Genomic DNA, 22,318 nt, shown 5'->3' on the forward strand with positions numbered 1-22,318 from the left:
GGGCGACCCGGGAAACTATAGGCTGGTGAGCCTCACATCGGTCCCGGGAAAGATGATGGAGGCGCTGATTAAGGACGGCATCTGTGATCATATCGAAAAAAATGGACAGCTAAGGTCGAGCCAGCATGGGTTCTGCAAGGGTAGGTCGTGCCTCACAAACTTGTTGTACTTCTTTGAGGGGGTAAATAGCCAGGTGGACAAAGGTGAACCCATAGACATAATTTACCTAGACTTCCAGAAAGCCTTCGATAAGGTACCACATGAGCGGTTGCTCAGGAAACTATGGAATCACGGGGTGCGAGGGGAGGTCCACCGATGGATCAAAAACTGGCTGTCAGACAGGAAGCAGAGGATTGGTGTAAAGGGCCACTACTCAGACTGGCAAGGGGTCACGAGCGGGGTTCCTCAAGGGTCAGTGCTGGGACCGCTCCTGTTTAACATATTCATCGACGACCTGGAGGCGGGAACAAAATGTGAGGTCATTAAATTCGCAGATGACACCAAACTATTCAGCAAGGTTGAAACCACGGTAGATTGCGAGGATCTCCAAAGGGATCTTACGACACTGGAAGAATGGGCGAAAAAGTGGCAAATGAGCTTCAACGTGGGGAAATGCAAGGTCATGCATATAGGGAGAAGGAACCCGATGTTCACTTACAAAATGGGGGGATCAACGCTAGGGGTCAGTAAGCTGGAAAGAGACCTGGGAGTGATGGTAGACACGACATTGAAGGCATCGGCACAGTGCGCCACAGCCTCGAGGAAAGCAAACCAAATGTTAGGTATCATTAAGAAGGGTATCTCGACCAGAACGAAGGAAGTCATCCTGCCACTGTACCGGGCTATGGTGCGCCTGCATCTGGAATACTGTGTACAGTACTGGTCACCGTACCTCAAAAAGGACATGGCAATGCTTGAGGGAGTCCAGAGAAGAGCAACTAAACTGATTAAGGGTATGGAAAACCTTACATACACTGACAGACTGAAGAAGCTGGGGCTGTTCTCCCTGGAAAAGCGGAGACTCAGAGGAGATATGATAGAGACCTTCAAGATCCTGAGGGGCATCTAAAAGGTTGACATGGACAGATTTTTCAATTTGAAAGAAACCACAAGAACAAGGGGTCACTCGATGAAATTGAAGGGGGACAGGTTTAGAACAAACGCAAGGAAATTCTTTTTCACACAGAGGGTGGTGGACACATGGAACACCCTTCCTGAAGCCGTGATAGGAAATAGCACAGTACAGGGATTCAAGGAAGACCTGGATAGGTTCCTGGAGGACAAAGGGATTGAGGGGTACAGATAAGAGCAGTGGAAGGTTTAGAGATAAGTGTAGAGGTAGGCATAAAATTAGTCAGGGACTGCTGCTCAGGCAATATGCCTGATGGGCCGCCGCGTGAGCGGACCGCTGGGCAGGATGGACCTCTGGTCTGCCCCGGCGGAGGCGACTACTTATGTACTTATCTCTGTGACATCGTCTCTTCAGCAATCTCTTCAATGGTGGTTGAACTCCTCAAATCTTTCCAGGGGTCTACTCTTTCATCTACCCCCTCACTCCATGATCATAACCACGGATGCCTCCCCCTATGCGTGGGGAGCTCACCTGGGAGATCTACGCACCCAGGGACTCTGGACCCCTCAGGAGCGTCAACATCACATCAATTTCCTGGAACTCAGAGCAATGTTCTATGCTCTCAAGGCCTTCCAGCACCTTCTCTGCTCTCAGGTCCTTCTCCTGTGCACAGACAATCAAGTCGCCATGTACTACATAAACAAGCAAGGCGGCACCGGATCTCGCCTCCTTTGTCAGGAGGCTCTCAGCATCTGGACCTGGGCCACGGCCCGCAATCTCTTCCTCAAGGCTGTCTATATCCAGGGCGAACAGAACTCCCTGGCCGACAATCTCAGCCGCATCCTTCAACCTCACGAGTGGACTCTGGACCCTTCAACACTCCACTCCATCTTTGCTCGTGGATTCCACAGGTGGACCTCTTTGCAGCGCCTCACAACCATCAGCTACCCCAGTTCTGTTCCAGACTCTTCTCTCCTCATCGTCTGACCCCAGATGCATTCCTGCTCGACTGGACGGATCGGTTCCTCTATGCCTTTCCTCCACTACCTCTGATGTTGCGGACGTTATCCAAACTCCGCAGGGACAGGGCCACCATGATTCTCATCGCTCCTCGGGGGCCTCGCCAACCCTGGTTCTCCCTCCTGCTTCAGCTCAGCTCCAGGGAGCCCATTCCTCTTCCTGTGTTTCCTACTCTACTTACGCAGCAACGTCAGTCTCTACTGCATCCCAATCTGTCTTCGCTCCACCTGACAGCTTGGTTTCTCTTGGGCTGACCTCTCCAGAGACTCTGTCTCAGCCTGTCCGTCACATTTTGGATGCCTCCAGGAAACCGGCCACCCTCCAATGTTACCATCAGAAGTGGACCAGGTTCTCCTCTTGGTGTCTACTGCATCATCACGATCCCACCTCATTAGCGGTGGAAACTGTACTGGACTATTTGCTCTCTCTGTCCGACGCTGGCCTCAAGTCTACCTCAATCAGAGTCCACCTCAGTGCCATCACTGCGTTTCATGAGCCTATCCTCGGAAAACCTCTCACGGCTCATCCTCTGGTTTCCCGGTTCATGAGAGGCCTCTTCAATGTCAAACCACCTCTGAAGCCTCCTCCTGTCGTCTGGGACCTGAATGTGGTTTTATCAGCCCTCATGAAACCCCCTTTTGAGCCTCTTGCCACAACTTCGCTCAAACTTCTCACATGGAAGGTGCTTTTCCTCATTGCCATCACCTCTGCCAGGAGGGTTAGTGAGATGCATGCACTGGTCGCCGATCCACCGTTCACTGTTTTTCACCATGACAAGGTGGTTCTGCGTACCCATCCTAAATTCCTTCCCAAGGTGGTCTCGGCTTTTCACCTCAACCAGTCCATTGTGTTGCCTGTCTTTTTCCCTAAACCCCATTCTCATCCTGGGGAACAGGCGTTGCACACGCTGGATTGTAAGCATGCCCTTGCATACTACCTTGACCGTACCAGGACTCACCGCTCATCCCCTCAGCTCTTTCTGACCTTCGATCCTAACCGTCTAGGTCGTCCTGTCTCTAAACGGACGCTTTCCAACTGGCTTGCTGCCTGTATTGCGTTCTGTTATGCTCGGGCCAGTCTCTCACTGGAAGGTGCTGTCACGGCCCACAGGGTCAGAGCTATGGCTGCTTCTGTGGCTTTCCTCCGTTCCACGCCCATCGAGGAAATCTGCAAGGCTGCCACTTGGTCCTCAGTTCACACGTTCACTACTCACTACTGTCTGGATGCCTTCTCCAGACGGGATGGACACTTCGGCCAATCAGTGTTACAAAATTTATTTTCCTAATGGCCAACCATCCCTCCTCCCTCTCTGTTAGCTTGGAGGTCACCCATGCGTTAAGAATATGCTGCCTGCTTGTCCTGGGATAAAGCACAGTTACTTACCATAACAGGTGTTATCCAGGGACCGCAGGCAGATATTCTTACGTCCCACCCTCCTCCCCGGGTTGGCTTCTTAGCTGGCTTATCTTAACTGGGGACCACGCTCTCCTCCGTCGGGCGGGAAGGCACTCGCGCATGCGCGGTGCGGCCAACTAGAACTTTCTAGTTAAAAAGGTCCTTACCGGGGCTCCGTCGGTGACGTCACCCATGCGTTAAGAATATCTGCCTGCTGTCCCTGGATAACACCTGTTACGGTAAGTAACTGTGCTTCTTGGAGACCTGTTGGAAGGAGGACAGCCAATGGGATACTAATAATAAAGTACAAATTATATTACAGTGATAAGGTAGATCAAATTGATAAAGGGGTGGTGCTAATGGGGCAATTATTTAGGTGCTTCAATGCTAACAGCACCCGGTATTGTAATGCTTAAGATGTGATGCCATAAAGTTGGCATAACTTCAGACACCAAAATGCAGCAGGGATGCAAGTAACTTACAGTATTATGTAAGCTATTTTTTGTATGTGCACGTCAGTGATGGTATTTATTTACATGTATAACAAACTCGTAATTGTATGCATCCCAGTACAGAACTGCCTTTTATGTGTCAAAGACAGCATTGAGTAAAACAAGATAAAAGATATGCAGAAAAACAATGCACTGTGGAATCTTTATGGATAGAAATTCTATGTATGAAGGGGTAGAGAATAGCCATGTGAGTATACTGCCATCCACCTTTCTGGACTGATTAGACAGATGACAGAGATTAGAGGCACTAACAAATTTGTAACACAATAATTGTAAGAACATAAAAAAATTAAAATAGCCTTACTGGGTCAGACCATCTAGCCCAGTAATTTGTTTTCACGGCGGCTAATTCAGGTCACAAATACCTGGCAAAACCCAAATAGTAGCAACATTCCATGTTACTGATCCAGGGCAAGCAATCGCTTCCCCCATGTCTCTCTCAAAAGTAAAAAATGGACTTTTCCTCTAGGAACTTGTACAAACCTTTTTTTAAACCAGCTATTTTAACCCCTCTCACCACATCCTCTGGCAATGCGTTCCAGAGCTTAACTATCCTATGAGTGAAAAAATATTTCCTCCTATTGGTTTTAAAAGTATTTCCCTGTAACTTCTTTGAGTGTCCCCTAGTCTTTGTAATTTTTGATAGAGTAAAAAAAATCAGCCTACTTATACCCATTCTGAACCACTCAGGATTTTGTAGACTTCAATCATATCTCCCCTCAGCCATCTCTTCCAAGCTGAAAAGACCTAACCTCTTTAGTCTTTCCTTATAGGAGAGGAGTTCCACCCCCTTTATCATCTTGGTTGCTCTTCTTTGAACCTTGTCTAGTTCTGCTATATCTTTTTTGAGATAAGGTGACCCAGAATTGAATGCAATACTCAAAGTAAGATCACACCATGGAACAATACAGAAGAATTATAGCATTCTTAACCCCCCCCCCCCCACACACACACACACACACACTTTTTATGAAGTAGCATTAGGCTTTTTATTAGAGAATGACACGGTGGCGGTTTACCCGCGTTTAGCCGCGGGTAACCCGCTGAAACGGGGAACGAAAACTAGCAGTCGCTGCGGCCACGGGGACAAGGCCATTCACCGCCCCGTGGAGCGGTGAATGGTCTTGTCCCCGCAATGAGGCATGAAGGATCGCGCGGTCCCCGCAGCCCACACCCGCCTGCCCAATCGATCCTAGTGATTAGCCAGCTCTCTCCCTTCTCCTCACCTTAGTTTGTAGGTTTTCTTTTTCGGCGACCCGCACGCTATCAAAGAGCCGCGCACCCGCTGCTGCTCAGTTTCGATCTTCTGCTCTGACGCAACCGGAAACAGGAAGTTGCAGCAGAGCAGAAGATTGAACACTGAACAGACGCGCGTGCGCGGCTCTTTGGGAAAGCGTGCAGGTCGCCGAAAATTAAAGCCTGCAAACTAAGGTGAGGAGAAGGGAGAGAGCTGGCTAAACACTAGGATCGATTGGGCAGGCGGGTGGGGGCTGCGGGGACCGTGCGATCGCCCGTGTTCCCGGCTCAAACTGGAAGGAGGGAATGAAAGGGAAAAGGATTCTGGGCCAAGGGGATGGACGGAAAGAAAAACCCACAGCAGGAAAGAAAGGGAAGGACAGGCAGATGAGCCAGATGCTAGAAGCGAGGGGGGGGGAAGAAAGAGGGAAAAAAGCTAGATGGGGTTGAAAAGAAGAGACACACTGGCATGGAAGAGGAAGATAGGGGAAATCTGGACACAGGAAGGTAACAGAAAGAGGGGAAATTATGTGCATGGGGCATAGGGACAGAGACATAACGGGGACATGCCATGGGGATGGTATATGGACACAGGGGGGGGCAATGGCAGATACATAGGGGAGATATTAGAAATGGGGAAAATAGGAGCACAGAAGCGAGATGGTTTGTGGGGATGGGACAGGGACCGATCTCGCAGGCTCCCAGTGGCTTGCACAAATTACATTGTAACGTGCCATGAAAATAAGAGGGAGGAAGGTAGATAGATAGGCCACGCGAGAGGAGCTGAAGGGTGGTAGAAAGGAACAGATGGTAAAGGAGGGAGGGAAGGGTGGTGGTGGAAAGGAATAGGACAGACATTGAAGAAGGGTGGAGAGGAACAGACCCTGAAGGGAAATGTGGAAGACAGAGTGGGAAGAAGACAGATGCCAGACTATAGGGGAGCGGAGGGAAGAAGATGGGTGCTAGACCAATTGGGGGTGGGGTGAAGGGAGAGGCACAGTAACAGCAAATAGAAGACGCAGAGAGAAGACACACAGTGGATGGAAGGAATTGAATGAGAAGATGTGGAAAGAAGAAACCAGACAACAAAGGTAGAAAAAAAAATTCTATTTATTTTTTTGTTTTTTGCTTTAGGATAAAGTAGTATATTAGTTGTGTTGATAAAAATTTATAAACAAAGCCCTGCCAGCTGAACATCTCTTTCTCTAGTTCAGCAGCAGGAACTTTGATTTATAAGAAAGGAATAAGCTAAATATTACAGTACTAAGGCTTATATGGATGCAGCGGGGACGGTGGTGGGGCGGTGAATGGGATGGCAGTGGCGGTGACGGGGCGGTGAAAGGGATGACGGTGATGGGGCGGTGCAGAGGATGGTGGGCCGGGGACGGGGCGGTGACGGGGACAGAATTTGTCCCCGTGTCATTCTCTACTTTTTATCACTGGCTGCGGCGATAAAAGTGCTGACGCTCATAAAATTCCTATGAGCATTGGAACTAATACTGCTGCGGCCAGCAATTTTAAAAAACCTAATGTGGCTTCATAAAAAGGGGCCTTAGTCTTGTTTACCATCCCTTTTCTAATAATTCCTAGCATCTTGTTTCCTTTTTTGGCCACCGTCACATATTGAATGGAAGGTTTCAGCATATTGTCGTACAATGACACCCAGATATTTTACTTGGGCGCTGACCCCCAAGGTGGACCCTAGAATCTGGTAACTGCAATTTGGATTATTCTTCCCAATGTGCATCACTTTGCATTTGTCCTCATTAAATTTCATCTGCCAATTGGATTCCCAGTCTTCCAATTTCCTTAAATCTTCACGTAATTTTTCACAGTCTGTATGCGTTTGAACAACTTTGAACAGTTTTGTGTCATCTGCAAATTTAATCATCTCACTCATCGTTCCAATTTTCAGATCATTTATAAATAAGTTAAATAACACTGGTTCCAGTACAGATCCCTGCATCACTCCACTATTTACCCTCCTCCACTGAGAAAACTGGCCACTTAACCCTAATCCTCTGTTTTCTGTCCGATAACCAATTCCTAATCTACAACTGAACATTGCCTCCTATCCCATGAGTCATTAATTTTCTCAGAAGCCTCTTATAAGGAACTTTTTCAGAAGCTTTCTGGTGATTTTTAATTACTCCAGTATTGACTGTTAGGTGTCACATCTGACAAGTTAGAAAGGTAAATATTTTTATAAATGATTGCCTGATAGTGCAGCTGGTCCAAGAACTGGCAAGAGAGAAATCTATTTTGGACCTAAATTTAGCACAACATAGGATTTTGCGCAACAGCGGCGTTGGGGTCACTTTAGCAGAAGTGATTATAACATGATCAAATTTGACTTAGTAACTGGAGGGAGAAGACGAAAGAAAACCACTATTCTAGTGTATAACTTTAAAAGGGAGATTGATAAAATAAAGAAAAAATGATTAAAGAACAATTAAATGAGCCTCTGCAGTGGTTAAAAATTAACATCTGAAACGGAAAGCAGGCCAAACAGGAAGAAATTATGTCATCATACAGCATGCATAAGAACATAAGAATAGCCTTACTGGGTCAGACCAAAGGTTCATCAAGCCCAGTAGCCCGTTCTCACGGTGGCCAATCCAGGTCACTAGTATCTGGCCAAAATCCAAGGTGTAGCAATATTCCATGCTACCGATCCAGGGCAAGCTGACTATGGACTTTTCCTTCAGGAATATGTCCAAACCTTTCTTAAAACCAGCTACGCTATCCGCTCTTACCACATCCTCTGGCAACGCATTCTAGAGCTTAACTATTCTCTGAGTAAAAAAAATTTTCCTCCTATTGGTTTGAAAGTATTTCCCTGTAACTTCGAGTGTCCCACTAGGCTTTGTAATTTTTAACGGAGTGAAAAATTGATCCATCTGTAACTGTTTTACTCCACTCAGGAATTTGTAGACTTCAATCATATCTCCCCTCAGCTGCCTCTTTTCCAAGCTGAAGAGCCTTAACCATTTTAGTCTTCAATGAGTGAATGAGGAGCTTTATGCCACAACTTTAAATATTGTAATTTCAGCAACATCTGCCTCAAATTGTATAGGGATTACAGCTCAAAAAGAAAGGAGTCAAGCAAACCCATTCAGTCATGGCTATGAGAAGGAAAGCAGTGTATTGAAGGACTTTGTCTTCCACAGCAAAAAGGAGCAAGCATGAGAGAAAGTATAAAAAGACTGCAGGTGAAGATGCAGGTGGGAGTAAGCCAGAGCAGAGTAAAGGCAGTGTGGTGGCACACATCATGCTGAATAAGCATTTTACCCAGGAATACTCAATACTTGGTTTGAAGACATTAAAGAATTTGTCAAGGAGGATTTGCTCATCTATGGTAGGAAAAGGGGATTGATACTCTGTAGTGTAGATAAGCAGGGTATGCTCTTATCCAATGTGCTCATAAGTGGAGTGCACCATGTATCAATTTATCCCAAATATAAACAGTATTTTTGTTTCACCCTACAGATCATCCATTATCAATTCAAAGTCTTACAATTTGTGTACACCTTAACTCCCATGGTATATACCTGTCATTGGTAATCACACATTTTTATATTAATAAGGAAATATTACTACCTTCCTTCTTTCCTAAATCTGACAAGCATTAGTATGAGAGAACCTGTAAAGGGGATCTTGCTTACTATCTTAAAAGAAGAGCCTAGAAAGTCTGTGCAGCTTTTCATCTTCAACCTCAACAGACACATACTAGCTAATTAGTTAGCATTCTGTATTCATTTTTGTTATGATCAAAACTTGCATCGCTCTAATCAGTATAGATCCACTGCTGCTACCATGGTTCTCTTGAAATCTGCTTCATAGAGAGCATCTGTAAAGTAGCTGCTTGGTCCTTATTTTATATCTTCAGTTCACAGAATTGTGTAGACCAGTTTTCAGTTAGAAACAATGTATTCAGTGAGGCAGCATTGAACAATCTGTGTTTGTTCTCTTTTCAACTCTTGAGTCATGTGACTAAATTGTGAATCATGTGACTAGATTGATAAAACGTATGGAAAACTTTTCATACGCTGACAGGTTGAAAATGCTGGGGCTGTTCTCCCTAGAGAAGAGGAGACTTAGAGGAGACATGATAGAAACCTTCAAAATCCTGAAGGGCATAGAGAAGGTAGACAGGGACAGATTCTTCAGACTGTGGGGAACCACAAGTACTAGGGGTCACTCGGAGAAATTGAAAGGGGACAGGTTTAGGACAAATGCTAGGAAGTTCTTTTTTACCCAGAGTAGTAGACACATGGAACGCGCTTCCGGAGGTTGTGATAGGCCAGAGCACAGTACGGGGGTTCAAGGAAGGTTCCTGAAAGATAAGGGGATTGAGGGGTACAGATAGAAGCAGAGGTAGGTTATATAAATGGTCAGGAACCACTTCACAGGTCATAGACCTGATGGGCCGCTGCGGGAGCGGACCGCTGGACGCGATGGACCTCTGGTCTGACCCAGTGGAGGCAACTTCTTATGTTCTTATGTTCCTCAAAACTTAGACATTTACCTAATAAATTAACAAACCTGAGTTTGGATTCACCCACTTGTCTGTTTTAGTGCTTCTTGCCCAGAGAGAAAGCAAAGTTGCTTATTTATAACAGATGTACTTTGTAGAGAGTATGATTAATTATATAATTCCTCCCACCTTCCTGAGGGTTGATTTTGAACTTTAAACTGAAGAGACTAAGAGGCTGAGGAACTGCTTCATGTAAGAAAAGCAATATATGCTAGGTTATTTCCAGTAGTTCTAAACTCTGAGAGAGCTATTCCATCTGAGCATCATCAGATGACATCATATACTTGTGTGCCTGATTAATTCTTTTGTCTGGAGAACACGTGGGCAATATTGCTTTTAAAAAATTATTTAAAGAAGAATATTTTTGTCAAAGTATATGGATATCTGGATAACTTTTTTTGTCTGAATTTGGCTGACTAGTCTTCTCCCTTCTTAGTATCTTAATAAACAAGTATAGAATGCTGGGGGTGGATAGACGGGAAAAAAACAAATGAATGCAGTTTATTCAAGTTGTGTCTAAACTTTTGTTCTTTTTTCTTTCTTGCAGAGCTCTTTTTAAATATACCTTTTGGATATACACCTTAACGGTTGAGGGATCTGAAAGCTTTATCATCTTCTGAAGTTTGGATGTCCTTACTTCAAGTGTTCTGGCACATTGTGGAATGAGAAGGCTGACTTGTAAAGCTTACTGGTAGAACCCAAGCAGAAGACCATATGCTCACATATTTCTAAGCGTGTCCTGCATGAGACATGGAAGACACAACCTCAGGCTGCACCCAAATTGAAAGCATAGAAGACAATCCTCTGAGCTGCAGCCGGTGCCCCAATGCCTTTGATGACCTACGTGAGCTAGAGGAACGTGTGGAGACCCAGAAAGAGGAGCGACCTTACAAATGTGAGCAGTGTGATCGCCGTTACAGGCACTCTGGCAGCCTAGTCAACCACCGCAAAATGCACCAGTTAGGCCTCTTTCCATGCTTGATTTGCCAGAAGACATTCTCTAATCTGCTGGCACTAAAGAATCACCTACGTACACATTCTGAAGAAAAGCGCTTCAAGTGCACTGACTGTAATGAGGGTTTCCGCATATCCCGCCAGCTGGCTAGCCATCGATGGATAGCCCATGGTGATGCAGAGCACAACTGTACATTACAGAATGAAGAAGAAGAGGACATATCCAATGGCTACGATAGTCCTGACCCAGCACCTCCACTGCTGATGGAGAATGGTAGCCTGCTGAGTAATCTGGAGAACTATATTGCTGAGTCAATGGTACCTGCTGATTTCTCTCAATTAGATTTCAAAGACTATGGGGAGTCTAAGCACTTTGATACAACATTTATTCTAAGAAAAGATGACACAGTCATGTCAATTGAACAACTTCCCACTTCCACCAGTGATGAAGAGCGCCGCTTCAAATGCCTTCAATGCGGGAAGGCCTACAAGCATGCTGGGAGCTTGGCAAATCACAGACAGAGCCATACTATGGGCATCTACCAGTGTGCTGTCTGTTTTAAAGAGTTCTCCAATCTAATGGCACACAAGAACCACTGCCGAATACATTCAGATCACAAACCTTATAAGTGCACACATTGTGACATTTGTTTCAGGTTGCCCACTGAACTCAGAAACCATCAGAAGCTCCATACTGAGGAGAAACCTTACATCTGTAGTGAAAGGTTCTCTAATAAGAAGGATGTCCAAAAGCATGAACTGTTGCATACTCAGAACTTATCAGAAGGAGAAAACTGCTGTCTAAGGTCATCAGAATGTTCAGAAAACGTTAGTTCTGAAGAAGAGCTTACTGAAATGTCCACCAAACCATATGATGATCAGCCACAAGAAATAGAAAGCAAAACTGGCATCCCAGAAGGTTTAACTTCCCAATGCAGCAATGAACTTGAGGAGGCTACAAATTCCACTATTATCATTTCTGATTCACAATATATTGAAGATATGAACAAGCTATATAAGAAGGATTCCTATCTATGTAATGATCTGCAGGATCCAAATTGTGAACTACCTCTTTTATATATTGACCGTGGAGACAATTTCCCAGTTGATGAAGATCTAAATAACCATGCTTGCTTGGACAGAAAGAAAGACTATGTTCCCTTAGGGCATCCTAACACTGCTTCAAACTCCAATGTGTTTACTGATAGCAAGGAAGAGCCACAAATCAATGGAGACACTGAATTGCGGCCATACAAATGTCAGCAATGTGGGAGAACCTATAGGCATGCTGGAAGCTTGATAAACCACAAAAAATCCCACCAGACTGGCGTGTACAGTTGTTCCCTGTGCTCTAAGCAACTCTTCAATCTTGCTGCACTAAAGAACCACCTCCGTGCCCACCTCAAGTCTAAGACTAAAGGAGGAACAGATAGTCACCATTATAACTCCCCTGACCTGCTGTCTGAATCATTGAAAGCTTCTGAAAAACCCTATGATTGTTGCATCAATGGTGAGAGCTTTATCAGTGAAAATGACTTGCAGCAGCATGAATCAGTTCATGAAGATACAGTTCTTTCATCCAGCCAGGATAACCTGTGCCTTAAAAACAGTTCTCCTGGTGGGCTTCACGGGGATTGCTTGGAAAAGTCTGGGGAGGGCAGTACCGAGACATCTAGTGTTAACAATCAAAGTCTCAGTGCCTCAGAGATTGAAGGTAGTAGGGATAACAAGGAGGCATTGATACCTTCGGTCAAACAGGAGCAGGTATCTCCAATTCAGTTGGAGCCAGAACCTTCCATTAAGCAGGAGCTGGTACCTTCCATCAAGCAGTGGTGTCCTGATAAAGATCCTAATGTAAGTATAAAGGATCTAGGCTTAAGTAAGGATGTTCAAAACCCTATGGCTGGCAGTTGTGCTTCAAAAAAGGAGTCCAAATATGCAGATAGCTTGTTCCACCAAAATGGTGTTGACTTTCAGATCCAGTCCAAATTGGAAGACCATCAAAACTCTTCCACAGAAGGAGACCATACAGAGCACAGTGGACAGGAAAGTCGGCCATACAAATGCAATCTGTGTGGGAGAACCTACAGGCATAGAGGGAGCTTGGTCAACCATAAGCACACACATCAGACTGGTGTGTACCAGTGCTCCATATGCCCCAAACAATACTCCAATGTCATGGCACTGCGAAACCATGTACGCTTTCATCTGAGGTCTTCTGTGGGCAGGACCAAGCCTGGTGATGGCAGCACATCTTTCCAAGAGGTAGAAAAGTTTTATGGCTGTGTGTTTTGTAGTGATACTTTTGAAGACCCAGTAGACTGGCATGCTCACCAAATGGTGCATAGTAGTGAAAAACAACTGCTTGAATACCAAAATGGCTCTGAGCTCCAGGAAAGCCCTGAAAGAGGTTTACACAGAAAGCCTCATGGATATCGGGCAAATGAGAATAACACGGCAGAGAACTTGGAAGTTTATCCAGAGACCACTAAGAATAATATCAAGGGAGATGCTGAGTGCATTGATGACATGGATACCAGTGAGAATAGCTATTGTGATGCGACTGAAATGCCCCATATGTGTAGATGCTGTGGACAGAATTTTCCTGATATAAATAGCCTTCAGAATCATAGCCGCCTCCACAGCAGCGAGGGTTCCTCTCTACCTGATAAGAATACTGGAAATGAAAACATTTGTGGAAGTGTTGGAAATTCAAAACCTGAAAGTGATCAGATCCTAGAGCAAGAGAAAGTTGCTGAAATCTCAGTCCAGTCAAGAGTTTCAGAACATCCAGAACATTTTGGGAAGAGGATGTATGAGTGTAACATTTGTGGAAAATCATATAGGCATTCAGGAAGTTTGATTAACCATAAACGGACTCACCAGACTGGGGATTACTGTTGTGACATCTGTGCTAAGCAGTTTAACAATTTAGCTGCATTAAAGAATCACCTTCGAATTCATTTGAAGGCTAAGAGGAACAGTAGACTGGAAGACTGTGATAGCTCTTTACTACTGATACCTGAATCCAGCCCTGGCTTGCAGAGCGACACAATCTTCAGTTGTGCTAATTGTAGTGACTGTTTTTCAAGTGAAGTGGCATTCCAGAGTCATCAGTTAGTACATACTGTCAAAGAATTTGTAGGGGTTGAGTACAGTTCCATAGACCATAGCAAAAATTTTAAGGATTCAGTTGAGGACTCTAATATGCAAAATCAACAGGACCTGTGCTCTAGCGGTGCCCATCAGAGTTCAGGAGATAAAAGCTATGGCATCAGTATGCAAGAACCAAGGAGCCCTAAAGAGAAAGATCAATTAACAGTAATTAAGGATCGGTGCCTGACAGAGGCAGTAAGTGTTTTCAAAGGCAAACCTGACCTTGAGGATGACAGATACCAGTTTGGAGAAGAAAAAGCTTTGCAACAAATTAAGAAGGAAGGGCATAATATTGATAGTGTGAGCTGTAGTCCTCCAGACTTAAGCAGCAGTACCAACCAGACTAACACAGAAGGTCAGCCAGAGCAGCCCCCAGATCATGGTAGTAATGAACATCCCCTTTACAAGTGTAATCTATGTGGAAAGTCATATGGGCATGCAGACAGTTTAATCATTCACAAGCATTCTCATCTAACTGGTATCTACCAATGTTCTTTCTGCCCAAAAGAGTATGATAGTCTTTTGGCATTGAGAAGCCATTTTCAGACTCATACTAGATCACAAATGGTCAGAAGTGTAGACAGGACTCCAGAAGATTTACAGCAGCTATTAAACTCTCAGTCAGAACAGCTTTATGATTGCAGCCTATGTGGTATGATATTTTCTGAGAAGGTGGATTTCCAACAGCATCAAGTGTCTCATGATATCTCCCACACATCGTGTGATCCTGAAGATGGCAGAAGTCCCCAGCAAAGTCTTAAAGAGGAGAAAAACAATGAAAGTTCTGCTGAAGACTTTGCCTTCCACATGCATACAGCAGAGAGAGAGCTTCTGGAGAGACTTGAGCATGAAATGGAGAGTTTCAGTCATGGTATTGATACTGATAGATCCTATAGTGGTGGAACCCATATATCCCACATATGTGGCTATTGTGGGAAAACTTATGATGATCTTGAAAGCTTTAAAACCCATAATTTAACCCACAGTGATGATCACAATATTTCTGAGGTACAGAGTCCTCACCAGCCAGAGACAAGCTTTGTGAACATAGATCTCCCTTCAAGTCATTTAGCAGACATCACTGATAGTGACACTCAGCTAGAGATTTTCCCCAAGTCCAGCTTTCTTACTGAAGAACCTAAAAATGATGAAGCCCCTGATAGTCGACCATATGCCTGTAGCCAGTGTGGAAAAACATATAGGCACGGAGGAAGCTTAGTAAATCACAAGAAAACACACCAGGTAGGAGATTACCAATGTGGGGGTTGTTCCAGGCAATATCCCAACCTTGCTGCCTATCGCAACCATTTGCGCCATCATCCCAAGTGTAAGCTGCAGGTAAGCCTACATGATGAAAGCAGAGTGTCACAGCACATATCTGCTGAGTGTGCAAAATCAGAAGGAAATTGTGATATATCTCAGTGCTCTACTGAAAAAGAAGGAGCTCAGATGCACATTTCATGTAGTAATGTGCAAGTTCATAATTCTGGAGAGAGTATAAAGGACTGTTGTGAGACAGCTGCTTCTGTAGCAGAGACTTCCAGCAATGAAGATCACAGTGATGAAAGAAGTTCAGTAGATACAAAAAAACAATTATCATTGCCAAGGCAGCTCTTGAAAGATGCCAATGTAAATATGGATTATTCCAGTGAGTTAGATAATTCAGAAGAACTAAAGGACATTTTAAAACAAAAGCCTCTTATATGTGACTCTTGTGGAGAACTCTGTGATAGTGCTACTCAGCTTGAAGATCATAAACTTCTTCATTGTGCTGGAAGATCTAAAGATAGCATGGATGGATCAGACTCTGCAGTAAACCTTGGTACTGAAATCAGTGAGAGTGGGCTTCCAACCTGTATTGAATCCAGCCAAACCGATTATTTGAAAAGTGATACTCAAGAAACAAAGGAAGATGACTTCAAACATCGGCCTTTCAAATGTGAGCTGTGTAATCGAACCTATAGGCATGCAGGGAGCCTTATCAACCATAAACAAACACACAAAACAGGATTGTTCCGCTGTTCAGTGTGCCAGAAATGGTTTTACAATCTAATGGCATTAAAAAACCACAACAGAATCCACTTTGAGACCAAACGATACAAATGTGCAGACTGTGGCAAGGCTTTCCGGTTGCAGAAACAGCTGAGCACCCACCAGAAGATGCACAATGAAAGAGCCACTTTCTCCAGAAAATCACTTCGCCAGAGCAAGCAGCCAGTAAGAAAAGCAAGATGTTCTCCTAACCAAGAGATGCAAGACCTCAGTGGCGATGAACATGCTGTCACTTCTAAGCCCAGAGGCCCTGGGTTAGCAGGCAAGGTGCATAGCTCCTCCAGCAATAATAGATATGTCAGTCACCCAAAGAAACAACGTAATCCTGATGACCGGCCATACCAGTGCGAGCAATGTGGGCGCTCTTACCGGCATGCCAGCAGCCTTCAGAACCACAAAAAGAGTCACACAACTGGCCACTATTGTTGCTCCATTTGTGATAAGACCTATTCAAATCTCATGGCTTTGAAGAACCACCAGCGCACCCACTTTGAGGTCAAACGCTACCACTGTGCAGAGTGTGGCAAGGGCTTTAAATGGCAAAGGCAATTGGCCAAGCATCAGCTTTTCCATGCTGAGAAGAAATCTTATTTCTGTGGACTATGTGGCAAGACTCTGCACGGGAAGCTGCTGTTTGAAAAGCACCAACTGGAGCATGAGGAAAACAAAGGTGGCAGTATGCAGGACTGCACAGGAGATTTGACTGAGGGAATCACTGACAAAGTGGACTTTGGCAGTGAAAGGACAAGAGTTGTTAAACGTCACTCCTCATCTTCCAGAAAAGACAACAATGCAAAAAGTAGCCACATCATCCACTCAATAAAAGCAGGTGATTGTAAACATAGTTGCCAGAATTGTAGACAAGTATTTAACAGTTATGAAGAACTAAAAAGCCATCAATGTTCATGTTGTTCCAATAAAGAATTAAATACAGATGCTCATCTAACCCATACATCTGCACGGTCCAACCAAAGCAGTACTGACATACATTTCAGCCAAAGATGTGAAGAAGGACATACTGACAATTCAAATCATCAGGGAGTAGAAATTCGACCTTATCAATGCAACATCTGTGGGCGCACATACCGACATGCAGGCAGCCTGTTGAACCATAAAAACACACATAAGACAGGGCTTTATAAGTGCTCCATATGCTTGAAGCAGTTTTACAACCCTATGGCTATGAAGAATCATCTTCGTATTCACAATGCTATGAAAAGATTTTGGTGCCAAGATTGTGGCAAGGCTTTCCGGGCATCCAGGGAACTTATTAGCCACCAGCGAGTTCATACTGGGGAGAGACCTTTTAGTTGTCCGGTGTGCAGCCGAGGCTTCAGCAGTAAGCTAAGTCTGAAGCAGCACCAGAAAACTCATGGCAATAGCAAAAACAGTGACCAGCTTAGCAAGGTCATAGAGAGCCAGAAAGAAGATCTTCCAGGCAGGAACTCTTCCCCCAATGACTCAATGTATGAAAAGATTAGTCAGGATACTTATTCTGCTGATGACCCATTGAGTGATGACATTGTCACCCCTGGAGATGAGCGCCCTTACAAATGTAACCAGTGTGAAAGGACGTATCGCCATGCAGGAAGTCTGTTGAACCACAAAAAGACACATAAGACTGGTGTGTACCAGTGCCCAACCTGCCACAAAGAGTTCTTTAACTTACTGGCACTAAAAAACCACCTCCGTATTCACCTGGACCAGAACCGGTACAAATGCCCAGATTGTGGCAAAGCTTTCCGGGTCTCCAGTCGACTGGCCAGTCACAGGCGGATTCACACACAAGGTGGTCCGTTCCCCTGTTCCCTCTGCGGCAAGAAATTTCTGAGGAAGTCCAGCTTCCAGCGTCACCAGCTACTTCACAGTAACCAGGAAGTGAAGAGTTCATTGGACACAGTAGAGTCCTCAGGTCTTGCAAATATTCAAATTGAGGTCACCTGAAAGGAGGGTGGGGGTGAAGGGAGAGTTGGAATATGACAGAGGACCAATGTTTTGCTTCCTTATATGCTGCAAAAATAATTCAAGGAACCAACAAGGACCAAACAGAAAAGAAGGAATTTTGTTCACAGTTTGTACTGTAAGCCAAATCTATTTGTAGATACCAATTTAAATTATGTGCAGAATAAAAAGAAATGAAATAAATAGTTGCACTGTTTAAAATTCAGACTCTGTGAACTGTGCCGTAGTTTGCCAGTGCACACACTCACCCCATAAGCATTAAACATTTGAAAGTACTTTTTTTACATGTATTTTTTAGGTGTCCTTTTAAGACTACAGGGGATTTTAGTGTTTGGAGCAAAGTAAGTGTTCTGTACACAGGCTTCCAGTTCAATTTTTCTGGTTGTACTGACCAGTAAGATCCTGTGTGTGTTTTATAATGTCACTTCTGCTGTATAAAATGTCTTCCCCCAAAGGAGTGACTCCAGCAATTAAACTGGTTACTATTTTAATAAGAAATTTTTAGGTTGAGAGAGGGTGAGTGGTAATACATGCATTGTGTACTTTTGAAATACAGCACAGTACATAGGGGATTGCAGTATATTAGAGATCTAATCAAAATGGAGCTGAAAAAGATGGAAAAATACTTATGGCATTTTACTAAAGTTTTAAAAAAAGGGAGTTCCCTTAGCAAAATTTGGAAAAGAGAAAATTTTTGCAAAAGCAGTGTCAGGAAATAGTATTGAGAATTTAAAACTATAGTGATCACACTTTACTAAGGACTCAGCAGGTAGATGTGTAATACTGATATCCATATGTTTTTATAGACTTGTTTTGTAATAAATGAAATATGACCACTTTTTTGTTTTTAAACAAATGAATGTCCTGAAAATTTTTTTGAGAAAGGAGCAGGGGAGACATGTTACCCTGAACATATGAAGCAATTTATAACACCCAGTGTAATGAAAATAAGAAAAACTGTGCTTCAGATTCTGCAGTTCTTTTAGAAGCATTTTATCCTGTTTAACATATCTTGTAATTTATGGATGGCAAGATAAGCCAAATGGAAAGGAGCTAATTTACAAACCAATGCTACTGTAATATGCAGTAGGGGACTGATTCTATAAACAGCGCTGTTGAGCGAGATTGTCAATCAGCCATTAGATGTCATTTATAGAATTGCACCGAGCGGCGCCTAAGCAGTCTTCAGCACCAGTAGGCACAGAATCTTTAGGTGAACTGCCATTTAGGCCTAAATGAGTGCACCCAGGTTAGGTGCCTACCAGTGTCTTTCAAACCACACCCAGAATCCACCCCTAACCACAGCTAGTTGCTAGCATGTATCTCAGTGTAGATGCCTACCTCGAAATGGTAGGTGCCTACCAGCTAATTAATTTTTTTAAATTGTTTTTCTAATTGTGCTTTCAATTGAGTCAATTAAGAAAAATAAATTAGGTGCCTAGATCAGTTAAGCATGTAAATCTAGGTGCCTAACTTCAGACGCTGTTTATAGAATCTGGGCCTAAGTGCTGATTTTTGTATTTACCATGTGTTAACTATACATTACTATGAGCTGTTTTGAAATGATGCATGAAATTAGCAAAGATCACAGACGTTTGTGTGTTCTTTGTTGACAAAAAATTAGGCATATTGCACCTGTGGTAATGAGCGACATTGCATACAAATGAATGCAGAGGCATTAATTGCCATGCCAACAGAGTAGTGCAGTTTGTGAAAAAAACCAAACACAAAACAATTACTTTGCAAGCAGTTACTCTGGGAAAGTTATCTATAGCTTATCAGTTGTAGCTGACTTTCCACCAAGTGCCTTCTGATTGTCTCAGAGTAGGCACCTGCTAGATTTAAAAGAGCATGTATCTCCTTAGATAGAGCTCCCTCCTCCCTGTAACCAAATTAAAAAAACAAAAACAAACCTAGCCCTTTATTGCCCATTTCATCTTTTTAACATAGGATTTACAGCTTACCTCCTCACTTACCTTTCTGCAACTCAATTTCACCCAAATCAGCACCCTAAAGACCTCTTTTTTCTCCAGAATCAAGCAGTGTATAGTATTTTCACTGGTGGGTGATGTCATCCAACAGAACTCGGTGCAGCAAGCACTCTCCAGCATTCTTCTGGAAGTGGCCTACCACACATACAAGTGTTTTCCCGCTCACTATCATGCAGGACAAACTCAGTCTTCTGTGTTGGGGGGGGGGGGGGTTTGACAAACAAACAAAGATATGTTTTCCTTTGTTTCCACAGCCGCATAATTTATGATTTTCCATAAGTTTGGCAGTTTTAATTTCTTTGCCTGGACACTTCTCCTTTTTAATTTTACTAGTCAAGTTTTTCTTCACTTTCTTCTGTTTTCACAGCCCACTTGGCTCCCTTAGGCCTAAGTCACCTGATTGGGTACTTTTTTCGAGTGCAAGAGTAGAGACAGCAAAGAATACAGACATGACCACAAAACCCAATGGTAAAGTCTTTATTAGCTGACCTTTTTCATCAAGCTATTTGATTTCACTTAAGCTATTTTTCCTAGAATGTCCCATAAAACTACCAGTGATTTTTAAAAAGTCTCCAGGTACAACAGAATCATGTCCCTCACAGACATCCATAACCGGTGCCTGCAGTGCCTGGGAAATGATCATTATCCCTCTTCTTGTAAACTCTGTTCACAGATCTCAAGTAGTATTAGAATCTAGAGAAGCAGCTAGAACAAATTTTTGGTGCTGAAAAGTCCAGTCCATCAACTTTGGCATTGATCTCTATGGTTCTGGGAGATACACTGGGCCTCTAATTTCCTTAACATCAGTATCAGTAATAGCCACTGAAACTGGGCATCTTCTGATCTCTCAATGACGAGAGAGGATTTAACATCATCCTTGTTGATGCTGAGGGACCCCAATGCAATGCATTGTGCGGAAGCCAAGAAGCATTTGCATACATCCCCCTCGAAGGGCGGCTTTGAGAGCATCAAGGCATTGTCACGGATATCTTTGAAGCTTTGTCCTCCTGGGAACTTAATGGGTTGAGACGGTATCTATCAAGCCAAAAACCAGGTCACTAAGAACATAAGATCACCCATATTGGGTCAGACCAATGGTACATCTAGATCAGTTTCCTGTTTCCATCAGTGGCCAATACAGGTCACAATACCTGGCAGAAACCCAAATAGAAGCAACATTCCATTTTATCAATCCAGGGCAAGCATTGGCTTCCCCCATGTCTGTCTCAATAACGCGCTATGGACTTTTTCTCCAGGAACTTGTCCAAACCTTTCTTAAACCCAGCTACATTATCCGCTGTAACTACATCCTCTGGTAATGAGTTCCAGAGCTTAACTATTTGAGTAAAAAAAATTTCCTCCTATTTGTTTCAAAAGTATTCCTGTGCAATTTCATTTAGTGTTCCCTGGTTTTTGTACTTTTTAAAAGGGTGAAAAATCAATTCATTCTTACCCATTCTGCACCACTCAGGATTTTGTAGACCTTAAACATATCCCCCCTCAACCATTTCTTTTTCAAGCTTAAGAACCCTAGCCTCTTTAGTCTTTCCTCATATAAGAGGCGTTCCATTCTCTTTATCTTTTGGTTGCTCTTTGAACCTTTTCTAGTTCCACTATTCCCCCTCTTCTACGAAACTGCACTAGCAGTTTCTAGCGTGGGGAGCCGCGCTGGTTGGCCCATGCTGCTCCCAACGCTCATAGAGTTCCTATGAGTGTCGGGAGCAGCGCGGGCCATTCAGCATGATTCTCTGTGCTAGAAACTGCTAGCGCAGTTTCGTAGAAGAAGGGGTATATCATTTTTTTAGATACAGCAACAGGAACTATGCGGAATAATCAAGGTGAAGACACACCATGGAGTGATACAGAGGCATTATGATATTCTCATTCTTACTTTTCCTAATAATTCCTAGCATCTTGTTTTTTCCCACAGCTAAATACTAGGCAAAAGATTTTAGCATACTGGCTACAATGACACCCAGATCTTTATAATTGGTGCTGACTCCCAAGGTGAGCCCTGGCATAAGACAACTATGATTAGGATTATTCTTCCCAATGTGAATGACTTTGCATTTGTCCACATTAAATTTAATCTGTCATTTGAATTCCCAGTCTTCCAATTTCCTAAGGTCTTCCTGCAATTTTTCACAATCCACATGTGTTTTGACAACTTTAGTTTTTTAATCACCTCATTCGTCATTCCAATTTCCAGATCATTTATAGATATGTTAAATAGCACAGGTCCCAATACAGATCCTTGTGGCACTTCCCTGTTTACCCTTCTCCTTTGAGAAACATAGCCATTGCCTCTTCTAGTCCCCAGGGCAGATGATTAGCCAGTAAGGAGTCCTCCCAATCCAGCATTTCTACTTCTCTTTGCCTGGCCTCTGGAGCACCTAACCCAGGATCTGACTCCTCTCCTGGTTCAGCTCTG

The 22,318-nt window shown here is 43.7% G+C and overlaps 1 protein-coding gene across 1 annotated transcript in view; it reads left to right on the forward strand.

The window, feature by feature from the left end:
- The window catches only part of LOC117360760 (zinc finger protein 646-like), a 58,665-nt gene extending 38,915 nt beyond the window's left edge, over positions 1-19,750 (forward strand). The window contains exon 2 of the mRNA XM_033945077.1: positions 10,320-19,750. Coding sequence (XP_033800968.1) covers positions 10,523-17,878 — 7,356 coding nt within the window. The 5' untranslated portion in view covers positions 10,320-10,522 and the 3' untranslated portion in view covers positions 17,879-19,750. The remainder of the gene's footprint in view (positions 1-10,319) is intronic.
- Positions 19,751-22,318: the final 2,568 nt, after the last annotated feature.

This window comes from Geotrypetes seraphini, chromosome 5 (assembly GCF_902459505.1).
Source record: "Geotrypetes seraphini chromosome 5, aGeoSer1.1, whole genome shotgun sequence".
Classification (NCBI taxonomy): Eukaryota; Metazoa; Chordata; class Amphibia; order Gymnophiona; family Dermophiidae; genus Geotrypetes; species Geotrypetes seraphini.